The 24,565-nt window shown below is 46.0% G+C and overlaps 1 protein-coding gene across 2 annotated transcripts; it reads left to right on the plus strand.

Moving 5' to 3' along the window:
* The first annotated feature begins 1,667 nt into the window (after positions 1 to 1,667).
* On the plus strand, positions 1,668 to 17,550 carry METRN (meteorin, glial cell differentiation regulator). Of its 2 annotated transcripts, none has more exons than XM_081170382.1 (4): positions 1,668 to 2,153; positions 8,212 to 8,636; positions 13,005 to 13,070; positions 14,996 to 17,550. In XM_081170382.1, exons 1-4 carry the CDS (start codon positions 2,065 to 2,067, stop codon positions 15,310 to 15,312), a joined length of 897 nt encoding a protein of 298 aa, XP_081026508.1. In that variant the 5' UTR covers positions 1,668 to 2,064; the 3' UTR covers positions 15,313 to 17,550. The 2 variants fall into 2 exon arrangements, with proteins under 2 accessions (XP_081026508.1, XP_081026509.1); XM_081170383.1 differs by having other exon boundaries at positions 13,011 to 13,070.
* The last annotated feature ends 7,015 nt before the right edge of the window (positions 17,551 to 24,565 follow it).

Below are 24,565 nucleotides of genomic sequence, written 5' to 3' on the forward strand. Positions count from 1 at the left end.
GGTTTGTATGGTGTTCTAATGAACAGGCTAATAATAACAGCAGCGGTTTGGTGGGGAGCAGAACAGTGGTGGGGTTCTCTTTTATTAAATGTTTGCATAAGTCTTAAAATGCACTGCGGCTGGATTGCATCACTGCCTAGCATTAATAAAGCTTGGATAAGAATTCCTTTGGGTCTAATCCTGCCAAATCTCTAGTTACAAAGAATGTCAGTAGTCACAGCACAAGGTTCCTAATCAAGGTTGTGGTGGTGGTGGGTGTCCTCCCCCCCCCCTTGTTAATAAAAATAAAGAGGAAGGAAGTTGGATGCAGAGTCAAGCTGCAGCCTTTAATCAGTTGATCAGTGCAAATTAGCAACTTGGGCTGCAATCCGAGCCCCACTTACCCAAGAGTAAACCCCATTTAATTCAACAGGCCTTGACTTTTGAGTAGACATGGTTCAGATTGCACTGTGAAATTCTAATTGTAGATTCAGAACTGGATCTGTTACTCAGGAAATGCAATAAACTGATGAGAGCAGAACCACACCACACATTTCAAACATATCCAACACACATTTCAAACACACAACTCCCTCTGCCAAGAATTGTAGTCCGTCCCCCCCACAGAGCTACATTTCTCAGGACACCTAACAAACTATGGTTCACGTGATTCTTTGGGAGAAGTAGTCCCTAGCTACTTATTTGCACAAAAGTTTGAAACACACTGGTGCTACCTGGGAATTCAAAGAAACCCCCCCCCCCAAAAGTGTGATTTTTAAATGTAATTTGTGAGTTTTTTAGCTGTGCACTCTTCTCTCTGTGTGTCTCTGACATGGGTCTCACTGTATCCAACAGCATCCAAATGTAGGCAAAAACCACTTCCTCAACCTTGGGAAAATTTATAATCATAGAATTGTAGAACTGGAAAGGACCAGGAGGGTTGGATAGATGACTCTCCGGTGCCTTCTAACTCTAAATTCTAGGATAGCTCAGTTGGTAGAGCATGAGACTCTTAATCTCAAGGTTGTGGGTTCAAGCCCTACATGGGGCAAAAGATTGCTGCATTGAAGAGAGTTGGACTAGTAGGTGACCCTGGTGGTCCCATCCAACTCTGATTCTAGAAAAGATTCTATGTGGTCACATTTTCTAGAGAGTAATCTAGAAGCAGTGGGGGGGGGAGGAGGAGTGAGGTGAATATAGGGGGGGTGGGAATGTTGAGGGAATTTTGTTCACTTATCTTGAACTGTTGCACTTTGTAACTTATAAAGAAAAGTTAGTTAGAAATAACAAAACAAAACAAGAACCCCCCTGAATTTCTCACTCTCCGAAACAATATTTTTGCCTCCTTTGAAAAGCAATTCCCAAACTCACAACTTCTAATTGCTACTAATCCTATGGGATTTAAATGATGGCTTAATTTAAAACTCAAAATTCTGAAAGCAAAGCCTGCCTGCCTCTGCCTGCAATGGACTTCCACACATCTGGAGAAAAATATTTTCAGAGTCCGTCCGTCCGTCGCCCCCTTTTTTTGAAATCACATTGTTCTCAGAACCACTAACTTGCTAATCTAGCGAAGAATCGCACCCTCCCCTTTGCCTGCATTCCGATTGGCCGAAAGTTCCGCAGCTTGGTTTTGATTGGGAAACCGCAGAGGATCTCCACCCCCCTCCCCACCCCGCGTCTCCAAACCCATACACTCCCGGCTCTTCCCTCCGCCCGGGTTGAAACTGCCTTGCGCTCTGCGGGCGTCCTATATAGTCCGTTTCAAACTCACCATGAGAATCTCGGGAGCTTCCCATCTCTCTCCGGGTCTGTCTTGCCCCCGATTGCAGCGTCTCTCGCAGCGAGCGGGGGCGAGGACGCGCTACTTTGCAGCCTGAAAAAGAGGGGAAAGGAAGAGAAAGCGGGGAATTCCTTGCGAGGAGCCAGAAGAAAGCCGGCAGAGGGAGGAGATGGATGGTGGGGAGACTCGGGCGTTCCTAACTCCGCCAGCACATTCCAGGATGGTGCTCCAAAAGGATTCATTCCCCTACATTTGATTCTTCTCCTCTCCTGCTTCTTTGCCCAGGAGTTAGAGACCTTAAGATGTCTTTGGCGTTGGGGCTCCTGGGCTTAGTTCTTCTGCATACAGCCCTTTGCAATTACTCAGAAGATCAGTGTAGCTGGAGGGGGAGGTAGGTATTAATACGGACAAATTTCTTGCCTTCAAAACGTGTAGTCGAAAAGTGATGCTGTTTGACCTTCATTCATCCGCAGAGGTTTTTCCTTCTCTCTTCGAAATACTGGGTTACGTAGGTTCTTCAAACCTGCTGTGTTCCATGCTAGCAACTAGAGTTAGAGTTAGAATAAGTCCTGGTCAGCATTAAGGGAGTCGTTGGTGCAACGGCAGTTCAAGGAGACAGGCAGAAAAAGAAATTAGATTTTGGATGCGGAAGCGGTGCAGGGTGTGAGTCACTGGTTTGTCTAGCCAACTAAGTTTTACACAGAGTAGACCCATCGAAATGCATGGGTCTAAGTGAGGCAGGCTCAATTAACTTCAGTGGGGTCTACTCTGAGTTAGAACCAACAGTGGCTACAACCCACAGCTTCTTATAAAGAGCAGGGTCAAATTCCCTTCAGGGTTTTGCAAAGTTAGCTGGTGATGGGTCTTCTTAACTGGGCCTTTTATGTTGCAAAACCATGTCCTGGTGTTGGTTTGGCATCCTCCTTAACTGATTGATTTTAGGTTTTTCATGGAATTACAATGGGTCTTGGCTGCTGGTTATTGTTGTCGTCCCGTCCCCCCACAAGTGGAGATTGGGAGTGCAATTCTATATGTGCATACTCAAAAATATGACTTACTGAGTTCAGTGGAACTTACTTTCAGAAAAGGATTGCAGCCTAACTTGTTCTGATATTTTATGGATAAGAGAGAGAGAAGTATTGGAATCTCCTACTGTTCTTTGACAATGGTTTACCAGAAAGAAAAGTGAGGTCATACTTATTGAAGAGTTTAACTTTCCTCCTGGCTTAGTAAACATTGGTTGCCCTAAACCATCCTTGTGCACAGACTGTAATTCTGGTCTTCTGCTAGGGACACCTAACTTATACTGGCTGAAACTGATTGAGTGATTTTGTGGGCTGGTTCTTTGTGCCTATGAGTAGTCTAATTTATTAAAAGGAGAAGAATTGTATGGTGTGGAGAGGGAACTGCCCTGGTAGCTGCCATTTCTTCATTTTTCTTGGGTGCTGAAAAAAGTGGACCCCTGGGATTAAAGTACTTTCATGGGGTGCTTTACTCATTTATTATGGGTTGCTCAGAATAGACCCACTGAAAATAATGGACATGACTAGCTTACATCCATTGATTTCAATGGGTCAGCACTGAATATAGCTTGGATACAACCCTATCCTGAACTTCTCAAAGGCTCACGGTAGTATTGCTGGTTCTCCCACTCCATTCCTGTCTGCGGACAGGTCCTGATTTCATGTTTCCTCATTTTAGTGTGCTACAAGTTTTTCTTCATTTTCTGAGCAACCGATTAAATAGGGCAGCCCTTTTTGCAATGTGTGCTGCAGTGGCAAACCAAATCCATAAAGATTTCTGGATTTGGCACCGTAAAGGCTTAGTTTGTTTTTAATGTTATATCCAACCTTTCTATAATTGAAGTTGGCTTGTGACCAGCACAGCAACTAGTGCTGGTGTCCAGAATGCTGGCCACACTTCAGGGCATGCATGCCTAGATTGAGATGCAGGGGGTCATAAGAACAGCTGCGCTGGACCGAAGCCTCTGCTTTAAAAAATAATAATTTGACAAGCTGTGTGGCTGGAGGCAATGGTATAACTGGGTAATTTTAGATGGTGGGATTTATGGTCCTAAATCCCTATCGCCCCAACCCCAGTAATGGGTTTTCCTTCGCTTCCATCAAAATGTGTTGAACCAGCCCTGTTGTGTTCCAGGGCCCTGTTTCTTATTCTGCTGAGTTGGGGCCCCGCCATAGAATCATAGAAATGGAGAGTTGGAAGGGGACCCCCAGGGTCATCTGGTCCAGCCTCCTGTGATCCAGGAATCCTGCCCACAGACATCCCTGGGTGGGCCTGAACCACCAAACTTCTGATGAACAGGAAAGCACACTGACCCATTCCACCACGGGATCATCTGCCCTAAAGTCCTGTCCTAATGGCACCACTGGCTAGAGGAGAAAACATTGGAGTTAGACTGAATGCTTCTGAGCTATTGTGGCTTGTGGGACTCGAAATGTTTCTGATATCTGAACATGGTGGCTATGCGATTCTTCCACAGTTGGAGGTAGTAACGTGTCTGAATGCCACTTGCTGGAAACTGCAGGAAGGGACAGTGCTTTTGGGCTGTCCCACAGTCATCTGTTTGGCCACCATGAGAACATGATGTTGGACTAGATGGGCCATTGGATTAATGCAGCAGGGTCCTTTAGCTGTCTTATACTGAGTCAGACCACTAGTCCCTCCATTTTGGGGACCTAATCCGGCCCCCTGGATTTATTTATAGGGGTAAAATCCTAAAAAAAGATCAAAAACTCCAAAACAACTCAACAACTTTGGGGTAAAATCATAAAAAAGCTCAACAACTTTGGTCGGCCTTCACGCTTGTTCACTTCATCAAATCTGGCCCTCTTTGAAAATAGTTTGGGGACCCCTGATCTAGGCCAATGTTTTCTTGACTGATGGGCAGCAGCTCTCCAGGGTTTCAGACAGGGATTGGCCCTGATACCTTCTGCATGCAAAGCAGAGGCTCTACCACTGAGCTATGGCACTTCCCAATTTCAAAAAGCAGCAAAAGAACACGTCATACTTCCTTTGTGTAGAATGCTGAAATGTGACGCAGCGATGGTGGGGTAAACTGGAGGGAAGGAGGCAGCGCCTGTGTATGGCTACTTACAGGACATCCTTTCGAGCAGAGACCATGAGAAGTCAATGCAGAGATTGGAGCATGGCTGGCTTGGCCAGTTTAGCCTCCTCTGTATGGCAGCCCCTTGTGGAATGCATTACAGTAGCCGAGCTGAGAAATACCGGAGATTTGGTTTTTTTGCACGTTTCATCTTAAATGGTAACCTTGCGCTTGAAATGCACTTAGAGAATGTATTGACAGTTTGCATTGGAATTATCATAAATGCACCATAATTTATTTCCTTCCCATGTAATTTAGTATAGTTGTATCCTGTGGGAAATGCAAGAAAGAATGACAACATTGTTAGGTTGTGTGGAGGCTTTGAAAGCTGGTGGGTTTTTTTAAAGTCTCACTAAACAGGCCATGCTGGGTTTGGTGAGCAAATGCTCTGTTACAATTTCCCCTCTTTTAGCAGCTGTTCCCTGTGGGAGGTGGGGCAGTCCAGGCCCTTGCTACCTTATAGAGCAAAGGTTGCTGCTGCAGCTCAGCTGAATCAATTCAGCTGTTGAGCCACGGACAGCTGACGATAGTCATTGTGTGTCTTATTATTATTATTATTATTTTCATCGTTATTACACAATCACTGAGCATAACACTTTTTAGGGAGTGCAAGCGGACGAGTCTCCATCCTGATGGGTTTATGAACCAAAATGCAATGTAGGGAAAACATCAGAGGAAGGGGAGTCAGGACAAGCGAGGGCCCCTCCAGACTGGTGCTTTATTGCGGGTGTATTCTGCAACATTTGTATGTTTACATTTGCAAACTGCACTGAACCCTTTAGATAGTATTGAAGGCATAGTTTAATAGGTCTTTTTATATGAAAATAATTGAACTCAGAAACTTGTATTTTTCCAGGGTTGATGACTGACCAGTATTGATTTAGATTGCCCAGTATAATCTGACCCAGAGGTCTTTGACTATGTACCAACCACTTCTCTTTTAAGCCTTAAAATGAGGGGGGGGAGTATAAAAAGGGGGGGTGCTTGTTCCTCTCATTAATCCTGTAGGACAGCTGTTCTTCCTCCTGGGTCCTTTGCAGAATGTCCAAGATGAAAATGGGACGAAGGGGGAGAGGTATCTGCAGGCAAAGCGGCCTTTTGAAAATAACTCACAGCTGCAGGGAAGAATAATTTAGATTGCAAGAGCTTTGAAGAATTCAACCTTGTGGGTTAGTTCTACTCAAAGAAGACTCACATAAATTAGTGGGCATGACTTATTTATGCACATACATCTTAATAGGTCTACCCTGAGTAAAACTTTGTTGGCTACACAAACCTTCTGTTTTCTGAATATTCTATGAATATGAATGAACCATGTATGGCAGTCCTTGAACAGGGGAAACCTCAGACTTCATTCATAAAGAAGGGGCCCACTGTGTCTTCTAGCATAATGCGTTTGCTTTTGTGGGGCCTCTAGAGGGCAGCGTAACAGGGTTTTGGAGGGGCGTGTCGGGTGTGTGACACAGCTGCCGCATCTGTTTCTCAGTGATCTTGATCCTTTGCAGAGCAGATGAGTCACTTTTGCTGCGAAATGGCAAGTCGCTCCAGAGTCTTCAACCATCTGGATGGCATCGTGCTGCAAAAGACATCTTTTCTGTCCATGAATTGGGAATAGGGTGTCCAGGTGTCCTACTTTACAGGGGAAAGTCCTCTGTTCCAAGGGTGGGGAACCTTGGGCCCAGCAGCCAAGTGCAGCCTTCCAGGCCTCTGGCTCTCGGAACTCCCTCCAGGCCACGCCCTTTTCTCACAAGCCACACCCCCAGTGGCCCCTGCATTACAACCTGAGTGTTTTGCCAGGCTGAGCTCCATCCCTATACTCTGCTAATGTCTCTGGTTTGTCTGGAGGCAAGATAGAGAAGAGTGTGTGACACCATGTGTGGAAAGTAGGGAAGTGGACATATGTTGCTCCACCCACTTTGGTCTCTGGCCCTGCCCACTACTGGCATGTGGGCTCTGGAAGGTTTTCCAGAATTGAATGCAGCCCTGAGACTGAAATTTGTTCCCTGCCCCTGTGGAATTCAATGGCACCCTCTGTTTGAAGGGTCATGTGGCCTAAATCCAGATAATGGGCTCTAGCCAATGTTAGTCCTACTCACAGTAAACCCATGGAAATTAACGGACAGGTCTAACTTAGGCTCAGGAGGGTAACTGAATCTCCTCTAAGTTAAACTTCATTGTGTTATGACAATAAGAAGGGAGAGTGGCAGGGACCTTCAACTTACCCACAAATGTTTATCACCTAAGCTGCCAAACAGGTCACCAACTTTCTCCTTCTGCTGAGATGTATTTCTATTTAAAGTAGAGTGATTATGTCTAAATTTGCATTTTTACATATACGCTAGCGGCATACGTTTTTGGTGGTGGTGAAAAACAAAGTGCCAGTACTCATATATCGATAAAATTGCTGTGATTGCCAGCACAAAATGGCTGTCTTGGGCAGCGAAAAAAAAGAGGTGACTGTGCTCCGTACCGGTGAAAATAACCTCAAAAAAGCTATTGCATTAGCATCTTCAGAGTTTCAAATCTGTGTCTTTTGTCATTTTTTGTGATGCATTTCATCTGTTTTGACAAAGGGGCAACTCTAACTGGGGAGAGAAGGGCAATCTGAACAGGTGTTAATGATGCAGAGGCAAGCTCTGAGAATGTGGTTGAGAAATACTCATGGGGCTCATTATTGGCCACTGTGTCTCCCTGAGAGCTCTCCAACCGCCAGGGCCAGCTCTGACATTAGTTAGGTGCTGGAGAACAGCAGCAATAGTCAGGGGTGGCCCAATAAATCTTGCTGCTTACAGCAATGGACGAGATGCTACTGCTGCCACTCCATGCCATACACCACTGCAGGACAGCCCAGGATGTTTGGTCGCTCCAGGAAAAACTGAAAAAGCCACTGCCCTGCCTCTTCCTCCTCTTAGGAGGCACCATTGCCTGGAGGCAGCTCAGGGAGTAAAAGGAGGCTGGAATGGAGCGTGTGGCACAGCAGCAGCACCCCTATCAGGAGGGTGTGCCCCAGTGTGCCTCCTGGGTGGGCTGACCCTGGTCCACTGCACTGGCCATTGGTGATGGGTAGACATTTTTTCACACCTGAGAGCAGCAGACTAGCTTGGGAGGGTGCTATGCAACACACACAGCTCTGTTCTCCAATGTCTCACCTCTCACAGACTTTCAAACCTCCCTTCTCAGCCCTAACTTGCATCTCTTTGCTGATATTCTTATGATACCAGTTGTTGCCTTCTTCCTGACTGATGTATGTCCTGACTTTCTTGGGAACAGACGAAACTGCCCCAGCTTCCTTGTTATACTAACTCCATTCCACTATCCCTTGCAGTGGTCTGTCGCAGGAATCGGGCAGCGTGGAACAGATCTCCTTGCACTGTGCTGAGGGATCCTTGGAGTGGCTGTATCCAGCGGGAGCCTTGCGCCTGAGCCTTTTCCCCCGCCTTCCCACAGGCACCACCGGCAGAGAGAACCCAAGGCGGGTGACAGCCTGCATCAAGTCCTCCAACAGCTTCCGAGGAGCTCAGATTTACTTGGAGAGGGACGGTGTCTTGGAGCTCCTCCTCTCGGAGGCCGACGCTACCTTGCAGCCCAAGGTGCGCTGTTTTAGCTGGCTGCCCAAGGAGAAGGTTGCTCTGTTCCTCCAGTCCACCTTGCACCAGGACATCAGCCGCCGGATCGCTGCCTTCCGCTACGAGCTGCGGGGTGACTGGAACTCCCGCTTCTCGTGGCCGTCCAGAAACCTCAGCATGGAAGGTAAAGTTCTTTTGGCTTTCATGGCTGGGTTTGGAGGGAACATTTGTGATGCATCTGTGATAGTATTTTCTCAAGCTTTTATCTTCTAGCTTATCAAACCCAGAAACAACCATCTTCTCCACATGTGAGCATGGAGAGGTTCTTGTGCAAAACCAAGAGTCCATTCAGCCATGCCAAATCATGGCTTGTACTAAGCATGGTTTAGAACCCAAACCATGGTTTGAGCCTCCAAACATATAGGCAACCAGTGGTTTACCGTTGTTTTACCATCTCACCACTTCCATTTCCATGGTGCAGGGGGCTGTAACTTTGTCAATTTAGCCATCATGCCAAAACAGAGTTAAGCCTCCTTAAACACGATATAATTGTGGATTCAGCTTAAAATAAATGTGACCCCCCCCCTTTCATAAAACTGTACAGGGAAATGTCAGAGGGACACTTCCTTTCTCCCACCTCCAGATCAGGGTAGGAATACAGGGCAGTAGGTATATGCCCATTTTCAGAAATCTAACATAGACCAAGGAAGTTCTGCTGCTGGGGAGGCATTCAATTCACCCAGTTCTTGGGTGATGGGCCTTGGGACCCCCAAACTCAAAATTGGTTCTGCTTTTCTTCAAGAGGAATATAAGTTGAAGGACAAACAACTCTGAAGTAGAGCAGTTTGGTATAATTCCTTAACCTTTACTTATGGAACCCCCACATTCAAAGCGTGAGACTCTTAATCTTGGGGTTGTGGGTTAGAGTCCCAGATTGGGCAAAAGGTTCCTGCATTGCAGGTTGGACTACATGACCCTTGTGGTGCCTTCCAACTCTTTGATTCTGTGAAAGGTGGTATTCCTCTGAATACAAGATTCGGGAGAGGGCCAGGGTCAGCATAATCAGCATTCCTCCCTGTTGCTGGCTGTTCGCCTGCCTTCTGCCAGATGAGCAGTGAAAAAGGCAAGGAGATAGGACCAGCATCCTCTTAGCTGGCTCTTTCCCTCTGCCTTGCAGTAATGCAGATTTGGCCCAGAAGAAGATAGCAAGCCAATGGGCAGTGGTGGGGACACTGGCAAGGAGGGGCAAGGTTTTAGATTTAGGCTTATTAAATGTGTATATTGCTTCTCACTAAAAGGTCCTGAAGCAATATACAAGTAAGTGAAAAATACAGTAATAAATATTCAAAAACATACTCAGGACATTTGCCCAGGATCCTTTGAAATCTGAAGTTGACACTTAGGAGGTAGGGATCGACAAATACGTCAATTGCAGGCTTTCTCAGTTTCTCACTTTTCCAGACTTAAGTACAATTCCCCCCACTTTAGCTCAGCTGGTAGAGCACGTGACTCTTAATCTCAGGGTCACGGGTTCAAGCCCCATGTTGGGCAAACAATTCCTGCACTGCAGGGGTTTGGATTAAATGATGCTCATGGTCTCTTCCAACTCTACAATTCTATTATTTCTATATAAGCTTTTTTTTTAGTTCCCATCCATGAAATTCTCCTAATATACACATTTACTATGCAATCTACCCTAATATACACATCTTTGCAAACCAATTTCCCCTAATATAATACATTTCTCTATATTATTTCCACTAATATATGCATTTTATGCACACTTTACCCCAGTATGTGCATTTTTGCGCACATTATTTGGCTGGGGAAATGCATTGCAAAATTTGGAGACACTCCCGTTTTGAAAGATAGATGTGTTTCGGTTTGCATATTGCTTTGGAAAATGTACATTACCTTTAAACATGAACTGAATTGAATTCATCCCCCATCCCCATTCAGGGAATAAAAGATCAAGGGAGGCTCAGTGCTCTCAAGCTCTATTTCCAAGCTTTCCAGAATCATTTCCCTGGATACTCCTAGGAACTGAATCCTGGAACAGATGAATATTTGCATCATATTCTTATGCCTATTGTGTTACAAGTGGCACATGCGTAGGATCATGAGCCACTGTGGTGTAGTGATTAGAGTGCTGCATTAGAGCGTGGGAGACCTGGGTTCAAATCCCTACTCAGCCATGAAGCTCGCTGGGCCAGTCATTGCCTCTCAGCCTAACCCTAGCACACAGGGTTGCCTTGAGCTCCTTGGAGGAAAGGAAGCTATAAATGTAAAATTAAACAAAATAAATAAGGAAGAAACATGACATTCAGGGCTATGCTAAGTCCTGCTGGAAAGAAACTGTGCATGTAGCTGGGGCTGTTTGCTTTTTCTTCAGTGTGGAAATAAGGTTGCCACACAACCAGAACATTTATGTCCTGATCAGAATGGTGTCCTTTTTAGCCTAAGTGTGAGGAAGCTTTTTCAGCCCTGGGGCTGCAGTCCCTCGTGGTCAACTTTCCGGGGGCCACATTTCAGTGCTGGGTGGGGCCGGGGCAAAAGTCTGTGGGACAATGGATGTGACTCATTCCCTTGCGCAGTGCCATAGCCCAATCCAAGAGTTGGTTCAGCAATTCCAGGCTCAAACAGCACATTGGGCTTTCTCTAGGCAGGCAAGAAAGCAACAGCTTTCTGTAACGGTCAGAGTACTATGACTCATATATCCTTTTTTTTTTAAAAAAAGAAGTCTTTCCCCGCTTGGGTTAAAGGAACTCTGCACATGCCCTGAGACACCCTTATGCTAGAGCATTTGCAAACCAAACGTGGAAACAGTCTTCACTTGCTTCCCAGGCTTAGGAAAGCGGAAACTCCTTTTGCTGTTGTTGCATTTCAAGGACTCTGAATGCTGTGTGGGCCTCCCTCACGGCAAGGGGAGGAGGTGGGCAAGTAACCCAAGCCGTCCGGAGTGTGCTCAGCAATCGAAAACACAAGGCCAAAGAAGGAACATCTAATCGGCCTCATCTCTGAGCTAACAAAAGTCCAGTGTGCGGCAGTTCGTAGCGGAGTCACCCGCCAAGACGTTCAGCTGCATCTCAGATAAGGCCTGAACATGGTTACCATAGCAACCCTAGGCATTCTCCCCAACTGGGGAATGGCTTTTTTTAAAAATGCTTTTTACTAGGCTTTGTCTTGAGAAATGTTGGCACCTAGGGCACAGCCCAGCCCAGAGTTAGGCCCACTTGAGCCCTACCAGCTTAGCTCTCTAATGCCAATGGGATTGTGCCCAGAGGGCATCTTAGGAAAATAGAAAGCTGCCTTCTACCAAGGCAGGCCATTTTGTCAGGCCTATTTGTTTATTACATTTCTATCCCGCCTTTTCCTTCAAGGAGTTCAAGGCAGTACACATGGTTCTCCCTTCCCCCTTTTTATCCTTGCGACAACCCTGTGAGGTAGATTAGACTAAGAAGCTGACTAGTTTCAAACAACCTTCTACAGGTACTTAAACCTAAGAAGACCAGTTTGTTGGCGCATGGTCTCATAATGCCAAAATTTCTATTTTGTTTGGCTGTAAACCTTAACTCTTAGGTATATTCTTTCCATTAAACACTAGGAGCAGAAGGGGAAGCTTAAAGCTAAACCTTTTATTTTAGGGGTTTTTATGTTTCATATATATATCATCTATCTATCTATCATCTATCTATATCTAGTTATGGAAAATGAGAATTTATATTGAGTTAATTTTGTTTATAGAATTTATGTAAACAAAAACAAAAACCCACCTCTGCATATGCCAACTTGACATTTAATACATGAAGAGTTTGAAAACTCGCAAGAACCCTGTGAGGCAGGTTAGGCTGAGAGGCAGTGACTGGCCCAAGGTCACCCATTGAGCTTCATGGCTGAGTAACGTTGAAAGCCTCATCTGCCAGCTTTTAGCCCAACTCTCTAACCACGACACCCCTCCTGATCAAGGATGAGGAAACTGTGGCCCTCCAGATCTTGATGGGAGTCAGTCTGAATGGTCAACAGCCAGTGGTGATGGGAATTACAATTCAACAACTTCAGGAGGGCCACTGGTTCCTCATATATTGTCTGGCAGTGGCTTTCAAGGCATTTGGTCCAGGAATCTTTCCCAGCTCTTCTTGCTCAGCAGAGAAGCCCCACATAGAGCTCATTGCAGTAATCTGGTCTTGAAATAACCAGTGCATGAACTGCTGTGGCCAAGTTTTCCCAGCCCAGGAACAGTTGATGATATTGTACCAGTCACAGCTGATAAATGATGCCTCTAGCCACAGAAGCCGAGTCTCTAGTGTCAAAGATGAATAGAGTGCACAAGCCACTTTCCATATTTTCAAGTGAAAATCACCTGGCCCAAACATGCCCTGGACTGCTATTTCTCCTTCCCCTCAACAGAAAAACCAAGCTTTTCACGATGCCTTTCTACGCTTTACTTCTGCCTCCCCTCATTCTCCACATCCCTTCTCTAAAGAAGAACTATTGGATAGTGAGGCCGGCATGAACTCTGTTTGAGTGACTGTTTCCTTTTTCTCTTTGGAAGATGCAGGGAGCTGCCGTCCGTGTAACAACACTGAGATTCTGATGGCCGTTTGCACTAGTGATTTTGGTGAGTACGTCTTCCTCAACTTCACATTTTCCGCTCCTCTCTTCAGCATCGTAAATTGAAGCTGCCTTATACTGAGTCATTGGTCCATCTAGCTCAATATTGCCCACACTGACTGGTAGCAGCCGCTCAGGATTTCAGACTTCTGGACTGGCCCAGTTTGCTTAGCGATCCTTATTGCATTCCTCATTGCAACCAACCCTGTGATTGTGATTTACTTGCCTAATGTTACCCAGGGACCCAGGCCTAAGAATTGTTAATTTCAGGGCTCTTTCTTTTGCTTTTTCCTTTTACATGGGAAAAATGCCATAGAAATCACTCTTAATAATGCATGTGCAGCTGTGAAAGCCAAAGCCTGCCCTTCTGGAACTCTGTCCCTGAACGCTGCTTAAGTAGCTAACCAGGAGCTGCCTGCCTGCCAGTCGGGCTGAGGCACCAGCAGCTAGAGCTGCCCCCACAGAGCAACTCGCTCCCCAGCTGGGATGATGTGGCCTTTCCATTCTCCCCTTTAAATGCCTGCACACTCAAGGCTGTCCGGCTCAGTGGGCAGTTGCCAATTATTGCCCCGCACGCTCTGCTAACCTCCAGATTTGCAACCCTAAACAATAGGAGAAGGGGGTCAGGGGGTCCGCTGGCTGCCCACTCCAAAGTTCCCATGGCAACCAGGAAGTCAAACAGGAGAACAAGGGGATTTGCCACGCCGGATCAGATCACGAGCCTGTCAGAATGATCTCGGAGGGGCTAATTCTTGCTGATTTGGAGGAAGCCAAAGGCACCTGCATGCAAGCAGGCTAATAGCAGGATTCCTCTCCATAATTGGCTAGATCTGACCAGTTATACTCAGCTGTAGCCTTAGAGCTGGGTGCCACTACAGAACCACTTCTGTTGATTGATTTGGTTTTGTTTCCCTGCTGCCTTTCAGTGCAGGGACCGCCAGTGTGGCTGAGAAAAATAATAAAACAAGCCCGACAGCAATAATGTAGAGCATTGATTTAGAAATGCCAACAAATACATGAAAGCCAAGCAAGCAAAACCAAACTGAAATAACTGATTTGTTTGTGGTCAAATGCATGCCAAAACAAGTAAGCTTTGCTGTTTGCCTAAAGCAGGGATGGGGGACCAATATCGGGTCCTGGGGCCAAGTGTGGCCCTCCAAGCAACTCTGTCTGGCCTTCGGAGATCTCTACAAGCCACACTCGCCAGCCCTGCTCCAAGACCACCCACAAGTGCTTTTGCCTAGCCAGAATATGTCCTTGAACTATGGCAAAGCCTCTTGCTTCCTGAGTAGAAGACAGAGAGAGATGCATGTCCAAACTTCTGACTTTTGCAGAGCTGGAGTGCAGCCTATTGTACAAAAATAAGGACCACATCTCCTGCTCCATCCACTCTTTGCTTCTGGATCCACCACAACTGGCATGCCCCCCACCCAAGTTTACTGTTGAGGGGTGAACTGCAGTTCCTAGGGTTTTTTTGGGAGGGGGATATGCTTTAAATGTGCTTTAGATGCATGATGTGTACATACGGACGTAGCCAGGATTTTTGTGGGGGGGCATGACTTTTGGGGGGCAGAACTGATGTGATTAGTTAGTTAAGTATTTCTATTGTTTTACTTGATTGGGGGGGGCTGCTGCCTCCCTGCCCCCCCTGACTACACCCATGTGTGTGCGCATATCCGTGGTTTGTAGGATTTCACACACACACACAGTTGGGTTTTATCAGTGTGCTGCTGCTCTGTAAGTAATTGTTGACATTGTATTGATATATCTCATCGACTGTGCTATTTTTAGTCTTTAAACTGCCGTCCATTTGGCTTTAATCTGCTGTTTTCTCTCTGTGTGTGTATGTGTTTTGTAAAACTGCTGTTGGCCAGTATATATATAACAAACAAACAAACGTTTCTGTTTTCTCCACTCCTTCCACCCCTGCAGTCATCCGTGGCAATATCCGGACAGTCTCCAATGACATGGAGTCGCAAGAATCCATCATCAGTGTCAGTGCCACCCGGATCCACCGCCAGAAGTTTGCCTTGTTCCAACCAGTTGGCAAATATGGGAAATCCACGGGCAGCATCCGTACTCTGCTGCGGTGTGGAGTGAAGCCGGGACCTGGCAGTTTCCTTTTCACTGGGTGGCTGCATTTTGGGGAGGCTTGGCTCAGCTGCGCTCCTCGCTACAAAGACTTCCGCCACATCTATGAGGGTGCACGCCAAGCTCACGAAAACCCCTGCGAAGTCTCCTTGGACTGATTTGTTGATGGGAAGTGGGTGGCAGGAGTTGATTTTGCCAGGAGGGCAGGATCCACACACACAAACCACACCGTGACCATGCTGGAAATGGCATTTCCTGGCTTAACAGTGGGAGATGAGACCTGTCTTTTGAACCCAGAGGGAACAAGCTCTTTTCTTTCCTGTATGAGACTAATGGCCCTACCCATAACTTTCTCATTGGGTCTTTCCAGCAAAGGGAGGAATTGTAGGCCAAGCAAAAGGGCAACTGAGCTGCTCTCTGGTTAGGTTGGAACATGCCACAAATTGCATAAAGGGAATTGAGACTCTCCCAGTGTGGGAAATGTTGTCTTGCTCAGGACTTCTTTATCCTATTATTTACTGGAGCGCCAAATCAAACCCACACCTAAAAATAAGTGCATGATGCCCTTCCTGAGTTCTGCCCCCACCCCCCATCAAACCCCTAATGCTATTGCCTATGGATCGCATATGCATTACCATCCCTCCCAACAGGAAATAGCATCACAGACAAGGAGACACTTCATTCGCTGCTCCTGCCTCCTTCCTAGTTTCTGGATGAGCTAAGGAAGCCTGCAAAGCGACCTCGTCTGTCTCTCCCTTCTGCGGCTTCCTTGACAAGAGAAACACCAGGATTGCATCTCGGTCAGTGACCAAAAACATAACAGGAATGAGATTCCCTTTTGAAAAAGTACAGTCTTGGTTTTTATTGGCACACCTTCATTCAATCAAACGTGGCAGAAGACATCAGGTAGGAAGACAAAGTGAGCAAGCAGTAGAGGTGAGAAGTCCGTTTGCCCCTTCTTGGGCAGGCGGTTTTGCAGGCGGGTCTCAGACCTCCATGTGAATTGGTGAATGGCAGGCCAGATCATTTCCTGCTGCCAAATCAGCCAGTGGTGGCAGGAATTTGGAAGGTATTCCCCTGGGCACAGGACCAACCACTCAGTGGCAGCGCTTAGCCCAGGGCCAGGATATATTGCAGGCCTGCCTGGCCCTTCTCTTCCTGCGCTGGTTCTGGAGGGCCAGGCTCCATTGCATCGCATCGCGGAATTTTCCTACCTGATTGAATTGTGGATCCTGGACTGTTCATTCCTGCTGGCATGCTTTGCTTAATGCACACCTTTTTTTAAAAAAAGCCTGCATCAGTGTAACACTTGAGATGCCACAGATATGGCTGTAGTTCAAAGGCGGGCAACCTGTGGGCCCTGCATATGTTGCTAGACTCCCAACGCCCATCATTTGCAGCCAGCACGGCCAGTGTTGAGGGACGATGAACTTGTAGGTACACCAAAATCCTGCAGGGCTACAGGTTCCCCAACCCTATTATAATCAACCTTTCATTTTTCTCTGCCCCTATGAATCCCAAATCTAGATAATCTAGTCCATCGGATATGAATTTCTAACCCTGCTTCAATGATGAGCTCAGGTGTTAAGGGCCCAACCCCAGGTGCTGTTGCAGCTTTTCCTGGTAAAATTTAATTCCCTGTCCCTAACCTAGGGGTGGACCCCCTGCCTCTCTCCAGATGTTGTTGGACCCCCCCTGTTGAGGTGTGGGTTTTTTGTATGTGTCATTTTTTTTCTTTTGCTTGTTTGTTCTTACATATTTGAAAACCTAACAAAAACAAATTTAAAAATACAGCTTCAGAAAATGCAAAACAAACAAGCAAGCAAAAGAATTTAAGCTTGAGAAATTAGCCAGTCTACAAACCACCTTAAATCTGTTTTATTAATCCAGTTTAAATTAAACCACTGAAAATCTCAGTTTAGGTAAGCCCTTAAAACTAGTTTTCAGTCCAGTAATTATTATTCTTATTTTTACAAGTGAGGATTGAAGGAGTATCATGTGCACTAAAGTTATAACGATACCAAATTTGAGATTTTGTTTTTTAAATCTAAATTCTATTGTAAGGTTTATGTGTATGTGTGGTTTCTTTCATTTTCTTTTCTTTTAAAAAGTGAAATGTTAATATAAAGTGAATCACCACAGTCAGAGAGACACTGCCAGATGCAGTTGGGCCGTCTGTAGTAATTTTTAGACCAAAAGCAAAACAAAATGCTAAGAAGATCTGTAATATTTTAAATATAGTTTTTGTACATATTCATGTCTGTGTACAGGTCAAGAGAGACAAATCTGACTCTATGTAGCTTGTAATGATGGGATTTCTTTTCCATTATTTGTTCTTTTTTAATCTTGCATTTGTCTTGGGGCTGGGAGGGTACATTAAAAATGCTTCTTAGTAATGCCTGATCTATGGTGATTTCTCTCCCTGGCTGGGTTTATTCTTTCGCCCCTTGGCAGTCTTCAAACAAAATGAACGGAGCACTCGAAAGAGCTGGAGGATGGTCAGCTAGATAATTATTTGTCTAGGGAAGCAGCCGAAACAGCAGCAGTCAAATGAGCTTGAATAATTTAACAAGCTCTGGAATGTGCAGTAGCGAAGGACAAGGCCAGAGCATTGATTTTGGCACCTGAGGCGGAAAATCCCAATGAGTTGCGCATTGCACACATAAGTACACACACGTATAATAACTGACCAGTTGCCACCTTTGACGAGTTTCCCAGAAATGCAACTCAATGAGCGAAGAGAATGGAAGCATAGGGACACAGGCTCTCTTGCTTCAAGTGTTTTCCTCCATTGCCCAATGCGCTTGTTGTGGAAGCAGGGGTTGGGAACCTCAGGCCTGGGGGCCAAGTGTGGCCCTCTAGACCAGGCTTCCTCAGCCTCAGCCCTTCAGATGTTTTGAGACTACAGTTCCCGTCATCCCTGACCACTGGTCCTGCTAGCTAGGGCTCATGGGAGTTGTAGGCCAAAAACATCTGGAGGGCCGAGGTTGAGGAAGCCTGCTCTAGACTTCTATCCTGCCCTTCTCTGGCCCTGTTTCACACCCTCAAGTGTATTTTCCTGGCTGAAATGTGGCCTTGAGCTCTTGCTGGTCTGGATAGAAGATGGAAAGAGGGATGTGCTGGTGTGTAGAAACTCGTCGACTGTGCAAAGGTAAAATTAGCATATGTTGCCCCACCCACTTTTGTTTCTGGCCCCGCCTACCACTTGCATGTGGCCCCAGGAAGGGAAAGAGGTCCTTGGGCAGAATAGGTTCCCCGTGCATGGTTTGAAGTGACAGAGCATAGCATGCAGAGGTGGTCAACGGTTGCACCCACTTCAGAGCCAAAGAAGGCCTTGGCAGTGCCTTCTGAGGGGGTCAGCTCAAGACTCAAAACAGAAATAGTAACAATAGTGACAGCAACTAATTTCATTAATAACCAACCACAACAAATTGCATATATATCTTGTTCTTCCTCCAGTGCTGCTAAGGTGGTATATGGTTTTATATTCACTACAATCCTGCAAGGTAGGTTGGACTGAGACAGTGTGACCAGCCCAAGGTCACACCAGGAGTTTCACAGCTGGGAGGGGATTTGAAGCTGGGTCTTCCCTGGCACTAACTGATTCTGTGGGCCTCTGTTGGAAAGATACCCACAACTAGGAATGGATGGATGGATCAGTCAATTTTGGTTCTCTCAGTTTCTCATCTTTCCAATCTTAAATTCTGCAGCAATTTGCATTTCCCTTTTTCTTTTAACTAACGCCTCATGAGAATCCATCAGCATTATAGTGCATGTTTCTTCAAATAAACACATTTGTATGCAGCTTTGGCTTGTGTACACATTTTGGCACAAACTTTTCCCTAATACACATTTTTGTATTAATATTTTCATGACTATGTTCATTTTTATGCACCCTTTCTCCTAATACATGCACTGGACTGTATGCCGTATAGCACTGAGTGGCGCTGTGAGCCAGCAATGACTTCCACTATCCACAATGGAACTTTGTCCCCTTCTCGTCCCCCTGCAGGTCTCCTAAATTTGTTCTGGGGGTTCCCCCAACCACCCAGAGCAAATCTGGGGACACTATGGGCCACATGGAACTTGCTCCCACAGGAGACAGTGATGGCCACCAACCCAGATGGCTTTTCAAAGGATAGAAAAATCATGGAGGAGAGAGCTATCAATGGCTACCAGCCACACTGGCTACGCTCTGCCCCCACATTTGGAGGCAGTAATGCTTCAGTTGCTGGAAACCACAGGAGGGGAGAGTGCTATTGTGTTGGTTTCCCACAGGTTTCAGCTACTGTGAGACCAGGATGCTGCCAATGGCCCTGATCCAGCAGTCTCTGTCCTTATGAAGCCTTTGCAGCAAGTCAAATGTGCTACTTGGGTAATTCTTGCTCTGCATCTTCACTCATTTGGAGCGGGCCGCCTGAGCAGCCGCGGAGCTGGAGAAGAAGTGTGTGGGAACAGGGAGGTGCTGGGGCTGTCAGTGGTGGGCGGCAGCGGCCTGCACGGCTGAAAAAGCTTTGTTGGAGGAGGGGCAGGCGAGAGAAGGAGGCCCGAGAGGCTCCCACCCTAGATGCTGTCAGGCCTTATTTCTGTCATACGCCTCAAGCCCACAAGGCCTCATTGTGCGGGCTTGTTAAACATGATTTTCCCAGCCAAACATAAGAGACCTGGCTTCGATGCTTACATGCTCCCAAATTCCCATCCGTCCTTTCTCCTTGTTATTCCCTCCGCCCTTCATCTCTAATAATGAATTCCCCCTGCCTTTATTTGCGGCTCCCCCCTCCCTTTGCATTAGCCTGCAGCTTCTCTGAGCATGACTAGAGAGAGTTGGGAAAAGGCCAGGAGGTAGACAGTGGCACTGTTCCCTGCCCACTGGGCTCCTTTCGACACAGCCAGACAGTCCATATATCCCCAAACACAAAACGCTAGCAGCTCGTGGGCCGTTCCCCAAAGGGGTCTTCCTGCTTCCTTCCTGATGAGTCATTTCCTCAGCCCACCGATCCTTTCTCTACTGGGGCATTGGAAGATTTTTCGTTTTTATTTTTCACACACCATGGCCCGGGTCCCCCGAAAGCACCAGTCAGTCCCTCACTCTCTCTCATGGATAGAGTTGGGGTGGGTGAACCTGTTAATTTCAGTTCCTCTCGGTTTCTCCTTTCCCTCCCAGTCTTCAGGTCTCCTCATTTTCACATCAAGATTGGATTTTTTTTAAGGCCTCACAAAAACTCACCAGCATTTTAATGATGATTTATCCTAATATACAGTACACATAGGGCTCATCCACACTTACATTTGTTCCGTGTTTTCTAGGCACAGATCCAGGTCCATGTCTGAGCAGGGTTTTTTTCCCCCTGGAGCCATGGGCATAGCCAGGGGGTGCAGCTGCCCCCCTCAAGTAAAACAATAGAAATACTTAACTAACTGATCAGTCATGTTGGTTCTGCTAACAAAAGTCCTGCCCCCCCCCCCCCAATGCTGGCTACGCCCATGCCTAGAGCTTTCCTGAGGAAAAACCATGTTTTTACCACTGAATCAGAGCAAATATGAATCCGTGGAAAACCAAATTGACGTTTGCTCTGATTCAGTGGTAAAATGCAGACATGGAAAGCCCGGACCTGTGCCCAGAAACACAGAGCGAAGGTAAATGTGGATGAGCCCAAATATATGGCTTCCCATTAGCTATTTGTTTGTTCCATAGTTTTCAACGCATTTCCCCCATCACTTTCCAAAGCACAAAAGTCTAGTCAGTGTGGGGTTTTTTTTGTTTTTTGTTTAAATGGATTTGTTGCTCTTGGGTGACAACATTTTAATCCACATTAAATGTGCAAAACTTAGATCACGGCTTCTGCCAAAGAATCCTGGGAACTGTCATTTCCTCCACAGAGTTTCAATTCTCAGGACCCTTAACAAAATAGAGTTACCAGGATTCTTTGGGGAAAGCCATGTGCTTCAAATACGCTTAAAAGTGTATGGTTTTGATTGTGACCCTCAGCCTCTGGTATATTATTTATTTTATTTATTTTTAGACCGCCCTATAGCTCTCGGGGCAGTTAACAACATATGCCCTTGAATCCCTCCTGCCAAATACTGACAGTCTGGAGGAAGCCTCTATCAGTCCCATAACAACCTAAGACAAATATACTGTTTTGGTTATGTGAGACTTCAGCACAGGCTCACACAGCAAGGTGGTTTAGAGGGGGAAGAGCCATAGCTCAGTGATTGAGCATGCTAAAGGTCTCAGGTTCAATACTCAGCATCTCCAAGTAGGGCTGGGAATGTCCCCTGCCTGAAACCCTAGAGAGCTGCTGCCAGTCAGTATGGACAATACTGAGCTAGATGGACCAATGGTCTGATTTGGTGTATGGCCGCTTCCTATATTCCTAGAGTTGTCGTCTTGCACCATAGAGACTACAGGCCAGACTGTCCCTCTTTAGGTCTCACCTTGCCACACTCTCCTGCCACTGTCATACAGTCGATGTTATAAAGTCATACCTTGGATCCCAAACGCCTTGGCTCTCAAACAAATCGGCTCCCGAATGATTGAAACCCAGAAGTGAGTGTTCTGGTTTTCGAACAATTTTCGGAAGCCAAACATCCGGCGCGGCTTCCGATTGGCTGCAGGACGCTCCTGCAGTCAATCGGAAGGTGTGCTCTGGTTTCCGAACATGTTGGATGTCGAATGCACTTCCAGAACAGATTCCGTTTTATTTCCAAGGTACGACTGTACCATGGAAAAGTGTTTGCAGTTTAAGCAAGAAGAGTCTCATATCACATTAGAAACACACAGACAAATTGCCCTGGGTGCATAGGGGAGAGAATGGCAGAAAGCAAAGAGGAAGGAAAAAGGCGGAAAGAGAAAACAGCTCATGAAACAACATAGATTTTGGCTCTCCTCCCCAATGCATTCCTCTCATTTAAATTATTGCATTTAATACTGTGCACATCCGGTGGGGTTTCTGCCCAGGAGAAAAATATCTTGTTTTGATTTAACGAGGGCTTTTTTGGCCAAATCAGATAGCCTTTTCTGCCAAAGCAAAACATTTATTCTTCTCTTTCCCCATGTCAATTTTTTTCCTTTGTTGTTTTTGCTGCCCTCTGCCCTGTGTCAGATTCAAGCTCCCCCTCCCACTTCCCCACATCTCTCTCATTCCACAGCAGTGTTTGGGCTGCAGCCAATTTCAGTGCTATAGAAAGACTTATTTGAAAAAGGAAAGAAAAAGAAAGCAAAGGATGGCCAAACCAAACCAGAGGAAATGAGAACAAATGAAAGAGAGCTCAAGGTAGGCTGTAGACTCCAAATCAAAAGCAAGGCAGCTCAAACCAAACACACAGAAACATCAACTGCTCTTCATATGAACGATCACACCACAACACGGTCATTTCCTGGAGTTCTGCCCAGTGATGATGCAGAGAATTATGTACAGCCCCATCAATGGTAATCCAGAGAACTATTCCATTTTAGCGTGGTCATGCGGTTTACTTTACAAAGGACAGCCCTCTGCTTGAAACAATGGGGAACCTCCAGCCCATGGACATCATTCGACCCCCTCCCCTGCCTGTTTTGGATAATTCATGCCTAACTGCCCTACACCTATCATTACATATGACATTTGCAGGCCTTGCTCATCAGCTGATCATCAGGGCTTGCAAAGTCCTGTGCTTTTGCCTATGTGAAATTGGTCCACAGTTGTGTGTGTGGATAAAGATCCAGTGAGGCCAGGTGGAGCTCAGTTCAGGACACTGGTTTGTATCTAATGTTAGTCCTATTCTGAGTAGACCTATTGAAATGAATGAACATGATGTTATTTTTGTGTTATGTTTGGATATCTCTTTTGAAATTGTTGATTTGTTTTTTCTTTTGGTTATTTAAGTGAAACTCAATAAAAAGAAATGGGGGGGAAAAGAAATGAATGAACATGAGTAGCATGGATCTCTGAATTCCAGTAGGTATACTCTGAATAAATGTTAGTAGGCTACAACCCATTGTCACTCGCCTGCCAATTTCCCCCTGCCTCACATTAATGTTAACAGGAGTATGTTTCTAGTAATATGAGTATTTCCACACTAACAGATGGTACAAGCAACATGGCTGTAGTGCAGCTTAGGTGCATTTCTATCAAGGACTTCTGCTCGGCTCCTGCTGTAACTCAAACGTACTGGCTTAATTATTTGCTATACAGAACCTCATGAACCTTGGTACCTTGGCACAGAATTCAGTAAACCTGTATCAAAAAGAAAACATGCCCCTCCAGGGACACGTCCAAATTAATATTTCCTCAGCAGGATGAAAAACAGTGTGTCAGCTCCTGTCACAATGGGAGAGAAAAGAGTGTGAGCAAGAGAAGCAACATGAGCGATGAATGATCTGTAAGCACAAACAAAGTTTGTTTTCTTGACATGGCACAACCAGCCTTTGACTTTTCAGTGGCTGAATCAAAAAGTCATAGGTCTCTCTCTTCATTGTCACTTCCATTCTGTCTTAAATGTGACTGTGATGGTGTGAAGCACTTCCAAGCTGCTGTTGGACATGTGTGTTGTGGACTTCCCACAGGAATGGTTTTAGAACAGTATTTTTCAACCTTTGGTCCACATATGTTGTTGAACAACAATTGTCATCATCCTTGACCATTGGCTAAGTTGACTGGGCATTATGAGAGTCACTGTCCACAAGAGCATAAGAAAAACATTGCCGGATCAGGCCAGTGGCCCATCTAGTCCAGCATCCTGTTCTCACAATGGACAAAAATATGCCAGTGGGGCGCAAGGAAGCAGGACCTGAGTGCAACAGCCATCTCCCCACTTGTGGTCCTTGACAAACAGTATTCAGAGGGATACTGCTTCCAACAACAGAGGCAGAACATAGCCATCAAGGTTAGTTCAACAATTTCTGGGGTACCAAGATTGAAGAGCACTGCTTTAGGACATATGCACATAATGTACAACCCTGTTACGACTTTGGAGTCACTCCTCTGACTACATGAGATGCTGGAGCAGTGGGGTTCATGCCCAAGAGCATGGCGTATTATGCATTCTCTTTAAGATTAGTTACTCAAGGAGGACCAAGAGTGGAATGACCAAGAGTCTTGTGGAAGGAGGGATCCAGCTCAGGGAGGAGAGCTTGTAACAGGCATCATTTTGTCCTTTTCAACTTTCAGAATGAAGCTTTAGGATGGCACCTTAGTGTTCATGTGTGTATGCACATCCCTATGCATGCACAGTAGACCCAAGATGCACCTGTGTCTCACCGAGTGATATAACTTGCAGGTGCCAAGGAAGGGGCTGAAACCTGAAAGATGGGAACTTCTGAACTAGGCTGTGGAACACTTTCCCCCCCATGAGGACGTTTTCCCTGGGGAAAAGTGAAGTGATGGTAGGTGGGGGGAAAGCGGATAAGGCCAAAGCACATTATCAAAA

This window comes from Podarcis bocagei, assembly GCF_964188305.1.
Source record: "Podarcis bocagei genome assembly, chromosome: 14".
Taxonomy (NCBI): Eukaryota; Metazoa; Chordata; class Lepidosauria; order Squamata; family Lacertidae; genus Podarcis; species Podarcis bocagei.

Excerpts from the sequence above, each read along its gene's own strand:
- METRN (XM_081170382.1), top strand. The coding sequence starts at position 2,065 with ATGTCTTTGGCGTTGGGGCTCCTGGGCTTAGTTCTTCTGCATACAGCC. Across the intron at positions 8,637-13,004 it reads CAGAAACCTCAGCATGGAAG|ATGCAGGGAGCTGCCGTCCG; the intron begins GTAAAGTTCTTT and ends TCTCTTTGGAAG. Across the intron at positions 13,071-14,995 it reads CGTTTGCACTAGTGATTTTG|TCATCCGTGGCAATATCCGG; the intron begins GTGAGTACGTCT and ends CCACCCCTGCAG.